The sequence below is a fragment of the Sphaerodactylus townsendi genome, linkage group LG07, assembly GCF_021028975.2.
Source record: "Sphaerodactylus townsendi isolate TG3544 linkage group LG07, MPM_Stown_v2.3, whole genome shotgun sequence".
NCBI lineage: Eukaryota > Metazoa > Chordata > Lepidosauria > Squamata > Sphaerodactylidae > Sphaerodactylus > Sphaerodactylus townsendi.
The window spans coordinates 20,676,679-20,697,211 of NC_059431.1; the positions used below are offsets into that span (position 1 = coordinate 20,676,679).

The window sequence follows — 20,533 nt, forward strand, 5'->3', positions numbered from 1 at the left end:
GGAGAGTCCCTTCAATCAGCCCAGCCTCCCTGATATTGCTGGGAAAACTGATGAGCGCACCTTCAGTTGCACACTAAATGCCTTTAGCCCAGGTAAGGACAAGTGAATTGCCAAGCTAGGATTTCACAACTCTTATGCAGATTATCATTATCTCTCTTCTTTTTTTTCTGTTGGAGAGACACGTCAGGAGCACTCTCAGGGAAACTCCATTAAGTTTTCTTTTTCTTCTCCTCAGCCCCTATACCTCTAACACCCCTCCCCCGGCAACCCCCCCCCCCACACGCACACACAAATGAGCTAATGGGTTTATCCAAGGGCTAGCGTCTGCCAACGCTGCTCTAAAAATGCACACTTGGAGAAGGGTAAATCTGCTTTCTCAGCAGCTGTACAAAAGCATGATCGAATGGGCTTGGTCAGTATAAAGTTTCAGGAATTTGTGAGGCTTAATAGGTGAGTTTCCAGAACTTTAACGGAGAAGGTGAGTCTTTCTCTAAAGAGCCATATGCTCTGGCGTTTTGAGAAGATCCTCTGAAGCGTGGAATGCCATTGGAAACTTACGGCTTTTCTTTCTTCCTTTTTTGCCCAGGTGTTGAAGACGTGTAAAGTTTGGAAGTCTGAATGGAATAAACATGAAGAGCCTGAAAGCAAAGTTCAGGAAAAGTGATGTAAGTACCAGGTGGCCCATCCATTTGACTCGTATCTGTTCTTGACCACGGAAACGTTCTTTTGTTTCCACCTTGATAAAACTATGTGTTAGTGAAGGACAAGGGCAGAAATGGCTTTGCTGGTAAAATGCTTCAGGAGAAAACAAGCTGGTCTCTGTCTGTTCTTTAGAGCTGAACTTTGAATTGCATTGTTATGGCATCCCTGCTGCTCAGGACCACCGTTGTTCCCCCTGCGTGTTGTTCAACAATTCAGATACTGACTTGATCGTTGCAGGTATGAGACCAAGGGGAGCTCTCTGTAAGCTACTCATTCTTTCTTTCAAAGAAGCTTTATAACTATCTAGAAATGTCAAAATTTCCAGAAATCTACAATGTATGGGCGTTTTCTAGTGGTATCCTCTACCATTCATATCAGAAAGCACTCCCAGCGATTAGCTATCCCCAGCATAGGGAGCTGAGTACCCTATCAGTTCTTTCCTCATCTGGAAGTCTCAACTCTGGAAGCCCCTCTTTGTTGTCCTATATGTCATCTGCTGATTTGAACATCGGCCAGTCCCCTCCCGGAGGTTAATGCCGGACATCATCCACTTATTTCAATTATGGAAGATTACTGCTGCTAATGTTTTAATGTTTTAATTTATTTATTGTTTTAACTGAGATTATTTGATGTATTGTGTTTGACTGTCTTGTAAACCGCCCTGAGCCCTACGGGGGTAGGGCGGTCAACCAGAATGAATGAATGAATGAATGAATGAATGAATGAATGAATGAATGAATGAATGAATGAATGAATGAATGAATGAATGAATGAATGAATTTATTTCCATCTTGAAGCTTTAACCTCTTGTCTCTATCAATCACTGGGTGCAAGTGACTGGGCTGCTGTACTAGAAATTTTAAGGAAGGGCCAGTGCTGTGTGATCAGCAAGCAGCAGCTTGCAGGCCTTCATGAGTCAGTACATCTGTTGGGCTGAGGTCATGTGTTGAATAACTCATGGGGAGTATACCTGGGAACTCTGCATCCTAATCAGGTTTGTTCATGGGACTCATTTGACTGGCTGACTTGGGGTGTGCTTCAACAAATCTGAGCTCCATCTGTGGTATGCCGGGGATGTTGTATGCTCCTGGGATTATTGGAGAAGTTGTGAAGAAACGTGTGATCCAAAAGTGGCGTTGTGTATATATACCAAAATATTTATGGTCTTCAGCATGAGCTCTGGCTTGGTTTCCACTGAGGTGGACCATTGCCTGGGGATCTTACATAGCTCTTCCTGCAGCTGTGAAACAAAATTCCGCTTTAAGTTAGTGCACATCGTTCACTTGGCCACAGCAAAGTGACTTTTAGATGCGTAACAGGTGTCAAACTTGCGGCCCTCCAGATGTTATGGACTACAGTTCCCATCACCCCCTGCCAGCATCATGCTGGCAGGGGATGATGGGAACTGTAGTCTATAACATCTGGAGGGCTGTGAGTTTGACACCTATGCACAGTTGCTTCTTTCTGATTTTTTAAATAGGGTTGGGTACCAATCTCTTCATAGATATTTAAATTTTATGTATGAAAAGGAGTGGGGGAAAAGGTCTTGGTGTTGTCCCCAGAAACAACCCACAGATTGACTATTATAGCTGTCAACCTTCTTAATTGTTGAGGATAGAAGGTCCTGAGATATTGGCAGGTTGGGTTGGTCCCTCGGCTAGTGGGCTGGGACACATTGTCCTCCATCCCCACTCCTCACACAAAAGTGGATGTTCTCTTTGATTTGCAGTGTCACAGGTAGGGTTGCTACCCGGTGGATGCACGTGGCAGTCTGTGGTGCCAGAGCATGGTTGGCAGGCAACAGCTGCCTGGCTGAGGGCATCCAGATGTGGGGATGGTTTATACTTGACTGGAAGAGCCCTGTGTAAGAGTCCTAGAAGACACTACAAATTGCACGTTTGCCATGGGGTCTTGCAGCTGTACTGTAGCTCTTTGTTCTGGTGACAGCTTATGTGTAAACACTCATCAGGGCCTGATTCTGATCAGGAGAAGGAGGAATTTGTGCCCTTTCCTGCCGCTATTTTCAGAGGCTGAAACACCCCGGGGGTTGCAAGAGGGGAGTTTCTGTTTGGAAACAGCATGTGTACCGTGAAAGCAAGTCTAAACTCCACTCCCTTTATACTTGGGGCAGTTCTCATGTTACTTTTGCAATGTACTTCAGAGCTTGGTTAATGATGTGTAGTGAGCTATCATTAATACTTGCTTTGGAAGAAGTTTTAAAATTATACTAGGAATGATGCCTGTAGTTATTGTTTTGGCTTCCGTGAAGCTGTCTTCAAATGATGGCGGCCTTGTGGCTTCAGAGCAGTTATTGAGTGATTCCTCGGAGGATTCAGTAGCAATCATAACGCCTCCTGTAAGCCTTTCGTAATAAATCTGCTAATCCAGACCTTCCTAAGCAGGTTCTAGAAAACTGATTTACGGCAGCTGGGTGAGTTGCATCCCTGATGTTGTAAGGGTTATCTCAGGGTGTAGCTCAGTGGTGATGTAACTACCTGATGCAGAAGCTCCCAAGCTGACATTGGCAGTAAAAAGGATCAAGCAGTGGGTGTTGTGAAAAATCAGAGTGTTGAGAACCTAGAGAGCCAGTGGGTAAGACAGTAATATCTTTGATAGACTAAGGGTCTGACGCAATAGAAGACTGAGTCCTTTCTCTCATCCATCGCCTCTCTTTGCCTGCATTTTTCTTCGATTTTCTGTGGACCCGAGTGGCTGAGCACAGAGATTAAGTGATCCCCGCTTTCTTCGTAGTTGACCATGCATTTGAATGGCTTCGAAAAAGGAATCTTTTTTTCTTAAAACCTCGAACTGAAAAACAAACCAAGGCAAAGGAAGTTTAGCTGTGATCTGGCAGGATGTCTAAAATGACAAACCCTAATTATTGTTTATCTCCAGAGTTTGTTGCCCCATGGAGATATGAACAAATTCCCTAACTTCTCATGTCTGATCGAGAATGAAAACTGACAAGGAACTCTAAAAAAAAAATTTCCTGTAGTGGAATCGGAGGCTGAAACCAAAGTAGGGCTCTAAATTGTGTTTTTGTATGGTACCCTCTCAGCGTTTCTGACCCTTTTAATATGTTTACTGTTGCATGTTTAAAACTCTCATCACATCAGGGAGAGTTAGAATTTCTTCTGATGGAATCTCAGAATGGCCATACTGTGTTTGGGATTGGGGGAAAGATGCTTGGTTGGTCTAGACCAGTGGTGGTGAACCTTTGGCACTCCAGATGTTATGGACTACGATTCCCATCAGCCCCTGCCAACATGGCCAATTGGCCATGCTGGCAGGGGCTGATAGGAATTGTAGTTCATAACATCTGGAGTGCCAAAGGTTCACCACCACTGGTCTAGACTAGAGTTATCGTCCATGTGGGAAGGGGAGTTCTCAGTGTATTTTAAAAAATTTCAGTATTTATACACCACTTCCAGTAAAGAATTAAATGTCATAAAAAGTGGAACCTTGCCTGACAAATGGGAACTCTGTTTCTAGGATGCAAATTTTATATGACTGTGATTACTTGGCTTGTAGAAAGGTGAGGGGGAAATGGACTTTGCTATAGAAGCAAGAAATGCCTCCACCCCCCACCCCCCCACCCCCATAAATTGTAAGCAGGAATGTGAAGGACAGCTTGGTTTGATCTTATCGGCACCTCTTCTAAGAGACTTCCTTTTAATCCAGCCAAAATAAATTCCTTGTTTTTGTTTACAGAAAGTTGGACTTGATTTATGCAAACAGCTCCTGGATTTAAGGATTGTTGACCCAGTGAAATAAAAATAAGATTGTAGCCTCTGAGCCAGCAGAAAGTAGACTGGAGTTGCCCATCGAGAAACAAAATGGTGGGCCAGAAGAACAGAGTGGTTGATTTGAGTAGAGGCCAAGTGTATTTAGATCTTGTTCAGACACACTAGACAACGCATGCACAGGGCTCTCTTCAGACTGTCCATGCTGAAAATGGACCTGTTTGGGAGCAATTCTACCAAGTTCAGATTTTTTCTTCCTATTTAGAATATATTTCTGTTTTTTTGTATGTAGCTCCCTTCTGCACTGGATTAAAGCAGGAGATGTGTTGTAAACTTGCATGTATTTTTCTGTAGGCCTAGATGGAGGTGATGCTGATTATTTCTTTCACATGTATGGTTTCTTCCTTTTACTCAAAGATAATAGTGTTGATACCAGATCTTGGGGGTCAACATCAGCAGATGGTTATCTCAGTTTCATCCTGTGTGAAAGTCTCCCAGGGGCAACTGGGTGGTAATTACTAGAAGTAGAAAGCTAGATTTACAAGAACTGTTGGATTGAGTCAACCGAGGTGGTTTTATGCCACAATCCACACAGAATTAGGTGCAATTAAGCCTGCTTAATGACACAATCCACACAGAATTAGGTGCAGTTAAACCTAGCTGGATTATGAACATTTACATACTGAGACTGTTTTTATCCTTTCTGTGTCCCTGCCATTTCTCTCACTTGTCTTAGCACGGTTTTTCTTTTCTTTCTGCTAATTGTTGAACTTCAGGTTAGTAACTTCAGGTTACTAACTAAATTGCCTCATTCATCTATGGCTTTATAAATAATTTCCTTTCTAGATGGCATTTTGTGATTCGCTGACAATTCTGTGGATGTGTTTTCTACAGCGTAATATCTCATAATAACGTTGTCAACTAATGATTGATTTTTTTTCTATTTTGTCCAATAGAAAGCCACTCATGTTAATGTACCTAGGAAAGCTGGGTCTTCCAAAGGCAAAATAAAAAACCCTAAAACCCTGACCATCCTAGAAATGCCCATTTCTGTACTATAGTATTCTCCATTTTGTAGCTCTTTTGAGCAGAAAGGTCTGGTTTTCATTCTGAGGCATATTTAGTCTTGCCTGTGTCTGAGGCAATTTGGTATGTTAACAATGTACTCAATCTACCATGGCCCGCAACCTTTGATTTGATGAAAAGAATGGGGCTGCTGTCAGAATTTGGAGCTCTTAAAGTAAAATGAGTAGGCTCTAGTTTCTGTGGGTGTTTTTTTTTTTTAAAAGCAAGTTCGTATTCAGCATTAACGCGACACAGGATGAGATTTAACGAAGAAAAGAGATTGTAAGCTGTTTCTTGAAATATTATGACTGAATGCATATCAGTGGATCTGGTTTGGAATCTGGTTTGGAAACATCTGATGGGGTGCTAGGAATTTCAGAGTTCAAGATTGGAATCCAGTGGGCCAAGATTAGAGCATAGCCTAGTCCTGTGGTGGCGAACCTTTGGCACTCCAGATGTTATGGACTACAATTCCCATCAGCCAATTGGCCATGCTGGCAGGGGCTGATGGGAATTGTAGTCCATAACATCTGGAGTGCCAAAGGTTCGCCACCACGGGACTAGTTACTATAATGCAAGACCCTCTATTCAAGAATAGAAAGGAACCGGAAGCGAATGGCTGTCTTCTCAATCGGCAAGCCTGTGGATTGGCTAGGTCTGCCCTTGCTTGGTCACCAGAAAGATAACTCTAGTCCTGGTTTAAGCTGCCAGTTCTGGCAAACTGACTTTTGGGACATCGTATCCAAGAGCATGCACTTCAGATGTGAGTTCACACATGGTGGGGGCGTGATTTGTCATTCTATGTGTTATGTGTCCCATGAGATGTATGGAAGAGAACCTGTACCCATTCCTGTATCAAATAAGGTCAGCATCTTTTGGCCGAAATGAACCTCTGAACTGGGCTGTTTATTCCCCCCCCTCACCCATTCCTTTGTAAGCATCCATACAGAATTCCTGCACAAGTTGTGTCAAATGTTTCTGCCTATCTTGAAGCAGAGTAGGAGAAGGAAGGCAGAAGTGATGACTGCTCTTCCTATACCTGAAAGTATAGATGTGTTGTGTAATGTGGTAGCGAGCCATTACATTTTGCAGAGAGCTCAAGTTTCTAAGGGCTGGTGGGATACAGAAGAATCTTCCTGGCTTCCAACATATGATCCAGCATGGTATTGTGGTTAAGAGGAGTGGACTCTAATCTGGTGAACCAAGTTTGTTTCCTTGCTCCTACACATGAAGCCTGCTGGATGATTTTGGGTTTATTACACTTCTCTTTGAACTCCCTCAGGCTCACCTAATTCACAAGGTACCTGTTGTGGGGAAGGGAAGCAAATTTAAAAAATGGTATTTTAAATGAGATACCCAGCTACTGATAAATAATTAAATACAAATTAGACTTTACCAACAGTGCTAATCCAGAGGGGTTTTTTTGTGGGGGAGGGGGGGTTAAATTTTATTTCAAGTGGTTCTTATTTTGGCATAGTGTGGTTACCCCAAGGTCACCCAGCAGGCTTCTTGTGGAGGCGGGGAGAAAACCCCCAGTTCACTAGATTAGAGTCCAATGCTCATGTGAAGGAGTGGGGAATCAAACCTGGTTCTCCAGATTAGAGTCCCCCATTCTTAACCACTACACCATGCTGGTTCCCATAGAATCCTACAGAACAGAGTGTACAGACTGTGATCAATGATGCCAGTGAGACTGGTCTTTTAGCCTCCCCAAAGAAACCAGGGTCACTGGAAGGGGAGCAAGTTTAGTCCCTTCCTCATTCCAATGATATTACTAAATGGATTTGCATATTTTCTCCTATAGAAATGACTTAGGAGTGATGGCTACTTCTTACTGGGAAGTACTTGAGGGGCACCTGTTACATCAGAAGCTCAAACATTCTCCTTGAATGGGTGCTGAGTCTTCATTGGGAGGGAAGAGGCAAAATGCACCATTACCTGCACAGAGGTGGTGTAGTGGTTAAGAGCAGGTGGATTCTAATCTGGAGAACCGGGTGTGATTCCCCACTCTTCCACCTGAGTGGCAGAGGCTTATCAGGTGAACCAGACGTGTTTCCGCACTCCTACTGTAGGGCCAGTCACAGTTCTCTCCAAACTCTCTCAGCCCCACCTACCTCACCAGGTGCCTGTTGTAGGGAGAGGAAGGAAAGGAGCTTGTAGGCCACCTTGAGTCTCCTTACAAGAGAGAAAGGTGGGGCATAAATCAAAACTCTTCTTCATTTCACCTTGGAGCACACCAGCTCTCTGCCCCAATCTCCTTGCCCGTCACTATGATGGGCAATTTTTTAATGCGGAAATTTAACATGTTCCCAATTGTATAGCCTCTGCTTCCGTCCCTCCTTGCTCTTCCCTGCCCTCCTTCCCACACACCGCTTCAGGCTACTGTCATTTCGCCAGCCAGCTGATCTTCCTGTCCTACCTCTAGCAGTGGTGTCAACAGCTCAGCTTATCAGTCATCATTTTTGCTGGGTTTGTCCTCTTAGCTTTCTCTGTTCGCCGAGGGGGACAAACTGCAGAAGAAGATGGCAAAGCAGCGGCCCGCAGTGGGACAGCTGGTTTTTGGAGTGGGATTTGACACAGGAATTCCTGTAAGAGCGAACGCTAAAGTTCACTCTGAACTTGGCAAGTTCAAATGCGTTTCAGTAATGCATATGATTATTGGCAGCAAATAAAAAATGGGCATGTTAAATTAGATACCCAGCTACTGAGAAATAGTTAAATGACAACTAGACTCTAACAACAGTGCCGGCACAGAGGTTTTTCAGGAAGGGGGTTAAAGTTGAATTTTGTCTCAAGTGGTTCTTATTTTGGCATAGTGTGTAGAGTTAGCATGCCGTGATTGTCAGGAGGTCATTGTGATGCTGAGCTTGGCTGATTAGTGCTGTTATTACTTCCTGGCAATTTATAGTTGTTAAGCATCGGCAAACTTGTGGTTCTGTTTTTGTTCTTGATCGGAGCATGTTCAGAAAGCCGCCAGCCGATGGTTTGGTGCAGCATTGGTATCTAATTTCTGCCGGTGCTGTGGTTTTCAGCGCAGCTCTTGTAAGCAGATGTAGCATGTTAAGTGTAAGTTTTTTTGCAATAGTGCTTTTATGGACAACTTGCGCAACTCATTTTCCTTGCATTGGGGCTGCCAATGAAGTCAGGCAAGCAACTACCCCGCCACACATGTTTAGTCCATTTGCATGACTATTTCTCAGGAGCCCCTGTTCCCTTTCCAGCTTGCCTAACAGATAGCGCTGTAAATTAAATCATGTTTTTGTTTTAGGTAAAGGCTCAAATCCTTTTGCTTTGTTCTTGTAATGGTGCCCATGTTTTACACATTCAGACATTATGAGATGTTTTTAAAGAGAGTGATTTTCTGCTTTAAACCTGGATGGATCTGAGAATGGTTCTTGATGCATCTGCCTTCCTGGACTGCAGTATCACCATCTGAAATTGCTACCCCACCTAGTGTAAGGTAAGAGGGTGTACTGTCGACTGCTAGCTTTGCTTCTGGGCATGCCCACAGCAGCTGGCTTGGCAGTAGTTTGCACAACTACTGAGGTGTCTTCTCATGCCCTTTTGCCTATTTTATTGTTAGAAGATGAGCACAATTCTTAATGGTCCTGTCATGGACCATATTAAACAGATCAGCAAATATATACAGTCAAACCAATACTAGAAAATCTGAGGCCAGCCAAGCCTAAGAAGCATGGACTGTATATATAGAGACACAAGGCAATGAACTAATTGGTATATGCAATTACTTCTCGAGTATAAAGTCAATAGATAAGTCATACACCATTCATAAAGATATATTGTGATTATGTTATAAGTAAATATGCAACTGGATATAAATGTAATAACAAAACACACAATGAGGGCACTTAGGCAACCTAAGAAGCGTAATGGGACAGTACTTAGTAACAAATTCTCATGAACATTGTATAAGACAGTGATGGCGAACCTTTTCGAGACCGAGTGCCCAAACTGCAACCCAAAACCCACTTATTTATCGCAAAGTGCCAACACGGCAATTTAACCTGAATACTGAGGTTTTAGTTTAGAAAAAACGGTTGGCTCCGAGGCGTGTGTTACTCGGGAGTAAGCTTGGTGGTAGTCTGTGGCTTTGCTTTGAAGCAACCATGCAACTCTTCGAACGGGTGAATCACGACTCTAAGAGGGTTCACTCAGAAGCAAGCCCCATTGCCAGCAACCGAGCTTACTCCCAGGTAAAGGATCGTGTTTTAATTCTTTGCATGAAAATCAGTGGGGTTTAACAGCGCTTAACAGAGTTTCCTACACTGCTTCCCCAAAAGTAGGTCTTAGGTTTTTACAATGCTAATGTAAATCCGAAGGTGGCTTCCAGCGTGAGCCCAGGCCCTAGCCTAGATGTGGGGAGTGGGGGAGGACTCTGGGTTTAGCAGCGTGCCCACAGAGAGGGCTCTGAGTGCCACCTCTGGCACCCATGCCATAGGCTCGCCTCCACTGGTATAAGATCTCATAAACATTGTACATAAGGCAAGAAACCTGTAACATTCATATTGCGATTGTCCAAATTAAATCACAGAAAAGAGTCAGTATCACCAATGTTCAATGGAGTCAAAAAGTATTAAAGCTGAATGCGTGGTAGTAGACAGCAGCAGCTCCAGCAAATGGATAGAAGAAACCATGGCGGTAAGCAGCAGCCACATTAAGCAGAAGCAGCTGTTGCTTGGCGCTAGTGCCATCGCTTTTCAACAGTAATTTCTTCAGTGCGTTCAGGTAAATATAGTAGTAATGGAGATTGAATTCTGTTCTTGTATGTTTAGTTAAGTAAAACAGCATACAGCTTCAAAATTCAGTGCCGTGGTGGCGAACCTTTGGCACTCCAGATGTTATGGAGTGGCCATGCTGAATTGGCCATGCTGGCAGGGGCTGATGGGAATTGTAGTCCATAACATCTGGAGTGCCAAAGGTTCGCCACCACTGATTCAGTGAATCAGCAAGTCCTATCATGCAAGCCCAGACTCCTCAGACGAAGAGGCAGATTGTGGCATGGTGCTCCACCCCCAGCCAGCAGCAATGATGCTGTTGTCGGTGTCCCCTGTGAGAGTGGACTCTCCACCACAGAGGCTTCTCAGCCCCCTAGCACCAGGCCAGCTGCAAGGAGCATGGTTGGCTCTCCCCTCATGTCTCCTGGTCCTGTGAGCATCACAGAAGAAGGCTGCGCAGAGAGCTGCGGGACAGGAGGTGTAGCACACGCTTGGCAACCTTGCGCTGTCTCAGCCTCAGCAAGAGAGTTGTCCTGACAGGAGCTGGGCTGAGACAGAGGCCAGGTACGCAGCATCTCCAACTGATTGAGCGACATCCTGTTTAAAAGAGACTGGGAAAGGGCAAGCTGTGTGGAAGCAACGTGCCCCCTCACCACTGACCTTGCTGTGCATGTTTGTGCTGATTACTCTGTTTTGACCTGGGCTTATTCCTTCAGATTCGTGCCTGCTGTACCATACCTCTGGATGCGACGCCTGCGAGTGTGAACTCTTCATGTTGGCTTTGGAGATTGACTTGACAATCAAGTGTTGCCTGTGTGTACATGACAGGTCCTCTTCATGGGTGAAGCTAACAACCATAGGGAAATCACTCAGGCTGTGGATACAATTGCCCCGAAGCGCCTTTTCTTTCTGGACAAACCCAAGCAGTCTCCCTGGTTCACTGGGGAACTGATGGAGATGGAGGGATGACGGCTAGAGTGTCTCTGGCAGGAAAGTTGGAGGAAATCTAGAGCTTGCTGTAGAGCCCATATTAGAGTTTATCCTGTGGCAGTGATGGCGGCCAAAAAGTAATATTTCTCCACCACCGTTGCATCTGCGCACAATCATTTGTCTGAGCTGTTTCATTTGGTCCAGGGGCTTTCATATCATAGCCCCAGGGAATTGGTTTCTGATCGCGTGGTGGCCCACCGTGATAAGTTCACCACGTACTTTGCAAACAGAATTGCCCAGATTCACTCTGGTTTAGATGCTGGCATGAATGCATGTTCAAGCGATGTATTTTTGGCCCCTCCTGGCCAGTGTCTATGGATACTCTTCATTTTGTGGAGCATGAGAATGCAAACAAGATAATTGGGGAGGAGGGTAAGACTTGTCACCCGTGCCCTTCCTGGCTAATAAAAGCGACCAGAGGCGGAGTGGTAAGTGCTTTATTGAGGGTGTGGGGATTGAGCCACACTCAGGGAGGCAGTGATTAGACCTGTTTTATAAAAATCGCCCCTAAGCCAGACTCTATTGGTGAACTTCCTGCTGGTCTCCAGTCTTTCATTCTTGGGCGAAGTATTTGAATGAGTGGTTGCTTCTCATCTCCAGGGTCTCTTGGAAGAGACTCTGAATCTGTCTTCAGGTCGGGATTGGAACAGAGACTGCTCTGGCTGCCTTAGTTGATGACTTCTACCAAAACTAGATAGAGGGAGGTGACTCTACTAGTTCTGCTGGATCACTCAATGGCCTTGGATACTATTGACCTAATATCCTACTGAGATGTCTCTCTGCAGTGAGACTGGGGGCCACCATGTCACAGTGGTCTGAGGATGCTCTGCCCCATGGCTATTGACTGGTAGGGTTCTGCAGGATTCTATCTTATCCCCCATACTATACAATATCTACAAGAAGCCACTGGGAGAGGTCATCAAGAGGCTTGGGTTGGGGAGTCACCGATATGTGAATTTATGACAGTATTTGGTTAGGTTTAGTAGCAATCCTGAATAGTGATTTTAAATTCTGGTTTCATAGAATCAAAGAGCCGGAAGAGACCATCAAGTCCAACCCCCTGCAATGCAGGAACACATAATCAAAGCACTCCTGACAGATGGCCATCGAGCCTTTCTTTAAAAACCTCCGAAGAAGGAGACTCCACCATTCTCCAAGGTGGTATGGGTTTTCCTGATGTTTAGGTGGAATCTCTTTTCCTTCATCTTGAACCCATTTCTCCTGGTCCTAGTCTCTGGAGCAGCAGAAAACAAGCTTGCTCCCTCACCAACATGATATCCCTCACTAGTTTGATGTTTTTAATGTATTTTATCTATGCTTGTAAGTTACCTTGAGCACTGTGAAGAAAAAAGGCAACTAAGATAGATGGACAGACGGACGGACAGATAGGGGTCAGAGCTTGTGATTTAAAATTTCCAGCAGAAACATTTCCCTTATCTAAATTGAGCAAATCTTTTCTCAGTCTTAAATGCTTCTGATCCTGCATTGAGCTGATCCTGCATTGAGCAGGAGGTTGGACAAGATGGCCTGTGTGGCCCCTTCCAACTCTATGATTCTGTGAATCCATCAGTTCTATCCTGGGCTGGTCTTGATCAACGAGTCTCCCTAACACGGATGCCGGGCTGCGAGTCAACATCCCAGGGATCAGACCTCCAGCTCTGCCCAGGCTTTAAGCATGAATCCTGCAGGCTCTTGTGTGGAAAGCCTAGAATTCGAGTAATCCGTAAATGGTTAAGGATTCTTCAGCCATTGAGTGGAGAATTTACGAGCTAGCACATGGTTGAAATGAGAATTCCCCCCCCCCCCCGGCTCATTTCTGGCAACAGAGGAATGCCACTGTGAGGCCATTATGTATTTTCCCTCTTCCTACCAGGGAATTTCCATGCATGGAAACTCAGAATACTTTCATATTGTGTGTCTCTGTGTTTTTCACCCTAACAGTGAATCAGACTGCTTGGTCTTGCTGTGGTTTGCAGATATCCTTGAAACGCTGGATTGCTTTTCTTCCTCTCTGACACCACCTCCAAGGGATCCTTTAGAGATGCGACTTCAGGGAGAGCTGCCTTAAAATAGAACCACTTAATATCCGTATCTCTGGAATATTACTTAATGAGGCATTCAATTTTGTATTAGCAAGCGTCTCGATTTAACTCTGGCTTGGTTGCCTTGTTCCAGGCACAAGTTGAAATTGAGTTTTAGCTGTACCCATCTTTTATTTGAGATTTTCCACAGTGTTCTTCTGAAGGTGCAGATAGACAATATAATACAGTATTGTACAGTTATTGTCTGTGCACCTTCATGGCTATGTCCATTCTCCTGTTGAGCGGAGGGCATCTCATGAGTGTTTCTCACCATCCATTTGGGAAGGCAGGAAATAGCTTTTTTCTCCTTCCTGTTTGAGGTGAGACTTTCTTCCCTCAGTTCTTTTCCTGCCTAGCCAGGGGAGAACAGTGTTTAGGTTGTCTTCGTTACTCTACTGCTGTCTTCTGACTGTTATTCTCCCCCCCCCTTCTAATCTACCTTGTAATCTACCTTAAACCTTTTGTTCTACCACTACCCCACTCTTAATATTGCTGATCCCTACTGATCTCAAGCTCCTTCTCTTTCAACCCATTCACACTTACTCATCTCTCCTCTTCTTCCTTCCTCATCGAGGGTGCGAATGAGATAGAAAACTCTCCTGTTGGGTCAAATTGCACCCCGTGTGAGCATCCAAGCATGCAGGACTCTACCAATGGCATCTTTCTCTCAGATGATGACCTTCAGGCCTCCTTAATGCCCGAGGAGCATGGAGTAAAAATGTGCCAAAATGGCGGGCCTCCATTTGGTTGATACCTTCAGTCTGATACATTTACATAGCACTAGAGGAGAAAAGGACATCTCCCTTCTCTTCCCACTGTACTAAAGTTCATATAAGGATCTGATATTGCAAGCCACAAGAATAATGGCCTTCTGAAAGCTCAAAAAAAATCAGCACATTGAAAACTGTAATGTAAATGACCAATTCAGCATGCGCCAGTATGGTTTTATACATGCACCCAGGTTGCAATACAATTAGGTATTCCAGGAGGGTTTAGTCTAAGAGCACTTACTTAAGAGTATATATGAGTAATGCCCCTATATCTTGTGCTCACCTCTCAGTTGCTGACTTGTCACATCTTGGGACCTGAAGTATGGTTGTCAGTCATGGGCAGACTGGTATATTCCATACAAATTAAAATCAAATTGATCAACTTTTGGCTCTTAAATAAGTTATGCAAAATATGAAAACAGCCGCAAACTTACTATTGTTTGTATAGTTCAAATTGCAACGTTTTTGCTGAGTTGGAAAGGTCTGAATTAACTGAGGGTAAAGGTAGCATAGGGCTTCAAGACCTCTCTGGCCTTTCCTGTGATTTCCAAAACTTTCTTTATCTCTGTCCTGTAAAGCATGTCAGTTTACAAACTATGTTATTCTACTATAATCTGTATTCTATAGCCATATGCCAGTAGTTCTCAACCTGGGGGTTGGGACCCCTTTGGGGGTCGAACGACCCTTTCACAGGGGTCGCCTAAGACTCTCTGCATCAGTGTTCTCCATCTGTAAAATGGATAAATGTTAGGGTTGGGGATCACCACAACATGAGGAACTGTATTAAAGGGTCGTGGCATTAGGAAGGTTGAGAACCACTGCCGAACGCTGTATATGTTGGCTTTAAAAAAAGTTTTAGGCTTTTAAATTCTGTGGCCTCCAAAATCCTTAAATTCACAGATGGTGATGTTAGGTTAAAAGAAAAATCCTCAATGTGAGAGAGATCTTGAGACCATCACGATAGCTCTCATTGCCTTGCCAAGTTTCTAATTTTCCAGCAGCATCTGGCTGGCTGCTGTTAGAAATTAAATGTTAGACTAGATGGTCTGATCCAGCAGGCATGTTCTGATCTTCTTATCTCCTACTTATGCTGGTCCTTCCTCAAATAATCATTTCTGCTATTTCTCTGTTTTCCGAGAGTCTTGACGGTTTATCGGAGGGCGCCCTTCACAGTGAAGCTGGCGAAAGATGCTTAAGCAAGTCTGCGACCTAATAGTCTACAGATGGGAAGAATTGACTGATGCCATCTGTTGGTCTGCAAAATACGGGGGAATGTGAAAACAATCCGGAAATTGCTGAGCTCCTAGTAGGATTCTGTGCACGTTACATCAGTGTGATGCAGCAGGGATAAAACATTGTCCAAACGTGGCACGATCAAAAGCTTTGTAAAACAGCCTTTTTGGCATATAAGGGATTTCAGATGTAGGTAACTCTAAACAGCTGAAATGTATCCTTCATTCTCAGGTGTATGTATATTTTGAATAATCTGCCGCGATCAAGCAACAGGAGAAGGAATGTGGTCTGGTGGTATGCTATGTTTGTGGTGACCCTTTCTTTGAAATGAATTGGGTCTTTTGTCATAAGATGTGTGTCTGTCGAAGCATGCAGCCTCACTGCAGACAGGAAATGGCCTAGTCTGTGACCTCGTCTCTCAGGGAAAATCAAAGCTCCCATTAATATTTTCTTTTTGTTTTTGTTATTAAGGAATCTGCTCTTGGTTGGGAGAGGAAAGGCACCTCTGAAATGCATGGGCTGTGAGTTTATATACTTGCAACATGAGCTGTGAACCAGCTTTTTAAAGAGGAGGGATAGTAATTCAAATTTTAGTGGCAGGGGGAACGGAGAAGGACACTGTGGAAAGAGGAAGCAAGAAGCTATAAGGTTATAGCAAGCAAGCTACAATATTCCCTCTGTTTCAGTATATTCCATCTTAAAGCCAAACCAGATAAGATTCTTGTTAAGCGTTATTAGGAAAGGGTTTGAAAACAAAACAGCTAATGTTGTAATGTGGTATAAAGTGATAGCTCTGCTTCATGTGGAATACTGTGAGTTATTCTGGTTGCTGGATCTTAAAAGATATTGCAGAGCTGAAAACTAAGGCTCATTCCGCACATTCACTTTCAAACTGCTTTCAGTGCTCTTTGAAGCTGTGCGAAATAGCAAAATCCACTTGCAAACAGTTGTGAAAGTGGTTTGAAAACGCATTATTTTGCGTGTGCGGAAGGGGCCACAGATGACAAGGGCAATGGAGCATCTTTTTTAATGAGGAAAGACTGTAAAATTTTGGACTTCGCAAAGTTCAAAACCTTCTGCCAGCTTGAGAAGTCCTTTGCACAGATTGAAGGACGGCTCCTTGGGTGTCAACCTTTGCTTAGGGGTAGGATAAATGTCCATGCACTCGTGTACATTTTTTTCTAGCTGTCAAATTGCAGCTGACTTATAGCAATCCCCTGTAGAGTTTTCAAGGCAAGTGATGTTCAGAGGTGGTTTGCCATGGCCTGGGCATCCTTGGTGGTCTCCCATCCAAATATTAACCAGGACTGGACCTTTCTTAGCTTCACCGATCTAATGAGACTGGGCTAGTCTGGACCATGAAGGTCAGGAGTTTGGACACATAGACCCTTTTTTTTTTGGCTTGTGCATTCATTATGTGTAGAACCAGCAAGTTAACCCTATGTGTATGCATTGGCAGTAATCTTGTATGATGCTCATGCTACTCCTTTCTATCCCTCCATGCTCCCATTCCTCAACTAACTTTAAGAAATGTAGTACAAACTATGGCGTTTTCCAGAAGGACATAATATCTCCGGGGGAAACCAGGATCATACACATCAGGATGTTTGTATCTCGGTTTCTCCCTCCGCATGGCAGCCCGTCAGCATGTTCAGGCTGGGAGAAAGAACTCTAGGTGATTATGCACAGCCCCGGTTTAGTTTCATTTTACTTGCCAGCTTGGCCACGCATGCACAAACTGTCCTGTTTTGCCGACGTTCTGATTGACTGCAGGCAGCGAGGCGGGAAAAATAAACCGGTCTGTCTCCCGCGGTGTTTGCATGGGAACGGCACGGATTGTTAAAAAAAGAACCGCCCATTTATCGTTTTTTGGAAATCCTGGGATAAGGGAAATCTCGCAGGGCAGGCCCGAGTTAGACCCGGAAGTCATGTGAAAGTCATGGCCGAACTGGGATGTTTCACCTCCTTACCCCAGGATATATGGTCCATTCAGAAAATATATATGGTCCATGCATAACCACTGACAGTGGTGGCGAACCTTTGGCACTCCAGATGTTATGGACTACAATTCCCATCAGCCCCTGCCAATTGAGCCCCTGCAATAGTATAGATTTTTTTCATTTGTCCCCAACTTTATTAGGTGACAGCTGAACAACTAATTTAATCAGGATTTAGGGTTAATCTGAAACTTTTTTTAAAAAAAGCACCATAGTTTCCCAAAGCGAGGTTAAAAAGGCAGAGTGTGATTTTGTGCTTTTAACATTTACTTTGTATGTCATCTCTTGCTTTTATTTCCTTTCCTTAGTCAGTCCTCTGCATAATCTACTTGTGTACACAGATTCTTTTGACACAAAGGGATACTAAACCCTGGGAATTTGAAAAGCTGCTTATAAACTTTCATTCCAAATCTGAGAGGCTACAAATTACAAGAATTGTTTAACAGAAGTTGATTTAGTAGACATATTTTATATTTAAAATATTTTGGAGTAAAATGTCGAGATCCATTAATACTTGGTTTGTGGTTGGAAATCATGGTATTTGGCAGGACTTTCAAATAGTTCGGGAGTATTATAATTATAAGTATCTCCTTCCAGGAAAGATATGTTTTCAAGTAGATGTAAAATATTCCAAAAAATTTGAATCCATGGGGAAGGAAAACTCTTATTTTTACTGGGGAAAAAACCTTATTTTGCTGCATTAACACCATTAAAATGCAGCATTTATAATTTATTTAGCATGTAATACTGCATAAATTGGCATTTATAGAATTTAAACATACTACAAGCAAAGTTGCAAAAATCCCAATATTAGACAATGAGGGAGCTTCTAATGTACCGTGTTTCCCCGAAAATAAGACCTACCCCGAAAATAAGCCCTATCATGATTTTTCAGGATTTTTGGAGGAGGCTTAAAATATTTTTGGAGTAGCCCTTAAAGATCCGGATGGTGTGATCCAGCAGGGTGCTCCTTGCCAGTGAGGATGCAGATTGCATCACATGTGACAGGGAAGCAACGAGAGCCCGCCTTAATGAATTGTGAAGGTACCGTATTTCTCCTAAAATAAGGCCTAATGCATCGTTCGGTGCAAAAATTAATATAAGACCCTGTCTTATTTTCGGGGAAACACAGTAGCACCTATATTCTAGGTTTTGTTATCTGAGTGGCAGGGGAAAAGTTGATATTAGAAAACTAAGTTTGTAATAAAGGATGTTCACTATTTGGACAGAAAAGGTCATTCACAGTGCTATCCTGAACAGAGTTGCACCCTGCTTAACTTAATAATTTCAATAGTGTATATGTTCAGTGCTGTCAAATTGCTTCTAACTTATCGCACTCTTATGAACTAATGACCTCCAAAACGTCCCAACGTTAACAGCCTTGCTCTGGTTGCGGCTTCTTTTTTCAGTTTTTTCCTAGCATTATTGTCTTTTCCAGTGACTCTTATCGTCTGAAAATATAACCAAAGCACAGTACCCTCAATTTAATTATTTCAGCTCCTAAGGAAATTTTGAAAAAGAATTCATCTGGGAAGAAGAGATCCTTAATTTCTGCCCTGTCTTTTCACATCTGTTTTCATTGCCGCACGGAACTGTCCTTTATGCTGAAATAAAAATGACTTCAAAGGACAACTGGAAAGGAAGCAGGTTGAACTGGAGTTTCTAAAACCTGACTACCACTGTCAAGACTCAGATAAGGATTAAGGGTGAATTTGGCCATAGAACAAACAAAATCACATGGAGAAGTTTTTCTAGTGTTCCTGAGTCTGATGTGTTCCTGTTAGGTTTTCCTTAGCTGACGAAGCTCGGTCTGGGCCTACTATCCGCAAAAGTGAGTAAAATGAACTGTTGGAGATCTAGTGTAGCCTGTTTTGTCTCTTTTTAAACTTCCCTAAGTAGCAGTCACAAAGTCCCTCAAATTGGGTTGGGAATTAGGCTTTTTCGGAGAGGAGTTATCCCTTCCCTCCCATCCCATTTTTTGGGTGTAAATTTCCCTAACGGGGAAATGCTTTCCTTATTTAGGTAAATAACAAGGGTTAATTGAGAAAAATAACATTTCCCTCTCTGTATGTGCATGTGAGAGAGATGTGTACATTGAGAAAACAGCCCAGGAAAAGGGATACTCTTACTTTTTTCACGTTCTGTAGACGGTGGTTATTTATGCTCTCTCAACTGAAGCTGCTATTTAGTGTGTTTTTTAAAATGCTCCTACAGTTCTCATTATGAGAACAGAAGTGGTCTGCCACAGAATCTAGCCTTATGCCTTAGCTTCTGTGCATGTGGGTGTGGCTTTTGAGTCAATTCCACACGGTCAAAATATCGCGGGTTGAGCAAGGGAAATATCCCAGTTTGGCCAAGGACAGTTCCTGGTCCTAAAGCGGGTTCGTTCCGCGATATTTCCCTCATCCCGGGTTTTTCAAAAGCCGCTAAAATCGCAATCTATTTCCAAAATCCCGCGTTGGATCCGCTTCCATGGGAACGCAATGGGAGCAAAACCGATTTATTTTTCCTACCCTGCTGACTGATCTCCCTGCCTTACACCATGTCAGTTTCATTTCTGCTGAGTTGTAGCCCACCCTTTCCGAAATGTTCCTTTGACATCTCTTTCAAGAGCCAGGCAAGCGAGCCCATGTGGGAAAGCACGAGTAGTCGCCCTGTTTCCCTTCGCTCTCGCCAAACGCTGCTCACTAGCTGAGCCACAGTCCGGCCAGCCCAGTCCTGCAACTCCGGGTTCACGTTCCCAATGGGATCCTGTGAGGGGCTGGGAAGCTCTTATGGGAACCAGGCAGGTGAGCCTGTATGGGAAAGCACAAGTGCTCACCCTGTTTCCTCTCGCCAAGCGCTGCTTGCTAGCCGAGCTACAGCCCGGAGAGCCCAGCCCTGCACAGTTTCCTCTCGCTCCGCCTCTGAAAAGGAGTAACTGGAATTGATAACTTGTATATACAAGGATCATCCTGGTGAAAGCTCTCAAATGAGCAGGCAGCCGTGCAATTTACAATTTACATTTGAGCAATAGCAGTTATTGAAAACAAGGAATATATTTTAGGCAGCGAACAAGCAAATGTAAATCATACAAGGTCTGACTAAGAGAAGAAAGGTGCAAGGCGGGTAGCGTTTCAGGGATGGGGGAGAGTTTTAGTCTTGAAGGGACGTCCAGCGAAAGTAGTGCTGAAGACAAAAATGATTGGCATTTGCAGGAGCCGAGGCAAGACTCCA

The 20,533-nt window shown here is 43.8% G+C and overlaps 1 protein-coding gene across 3 annotated transcripts in view; it reads left to right on the forward strand.

Annotated features, from left to right (window-relative positions):
• RAI14 (retinoic acid induced 14) overlaps window positions 1–20,533 on the forward strand; it is a 117,008-nt gene that overhangs the window by 18,299 nt on the left and 78,176 nt on the right. For all 3 annotated transcript variants that reach the window (XM_048503380.1, XM_048503382.1, XM_048503381.1), the window contains exon 2: window positions 587–665. In XM_048503380.1, coding sequence (XP_048359337.1) covers window positions 630–665 — 36 coding nt within the window. In that variant the 5' untranslated portion in view covers window positions 587–629. The remainder of the gene's footprint in view (window positions 1–586; window positions 666–20,533) is intronic.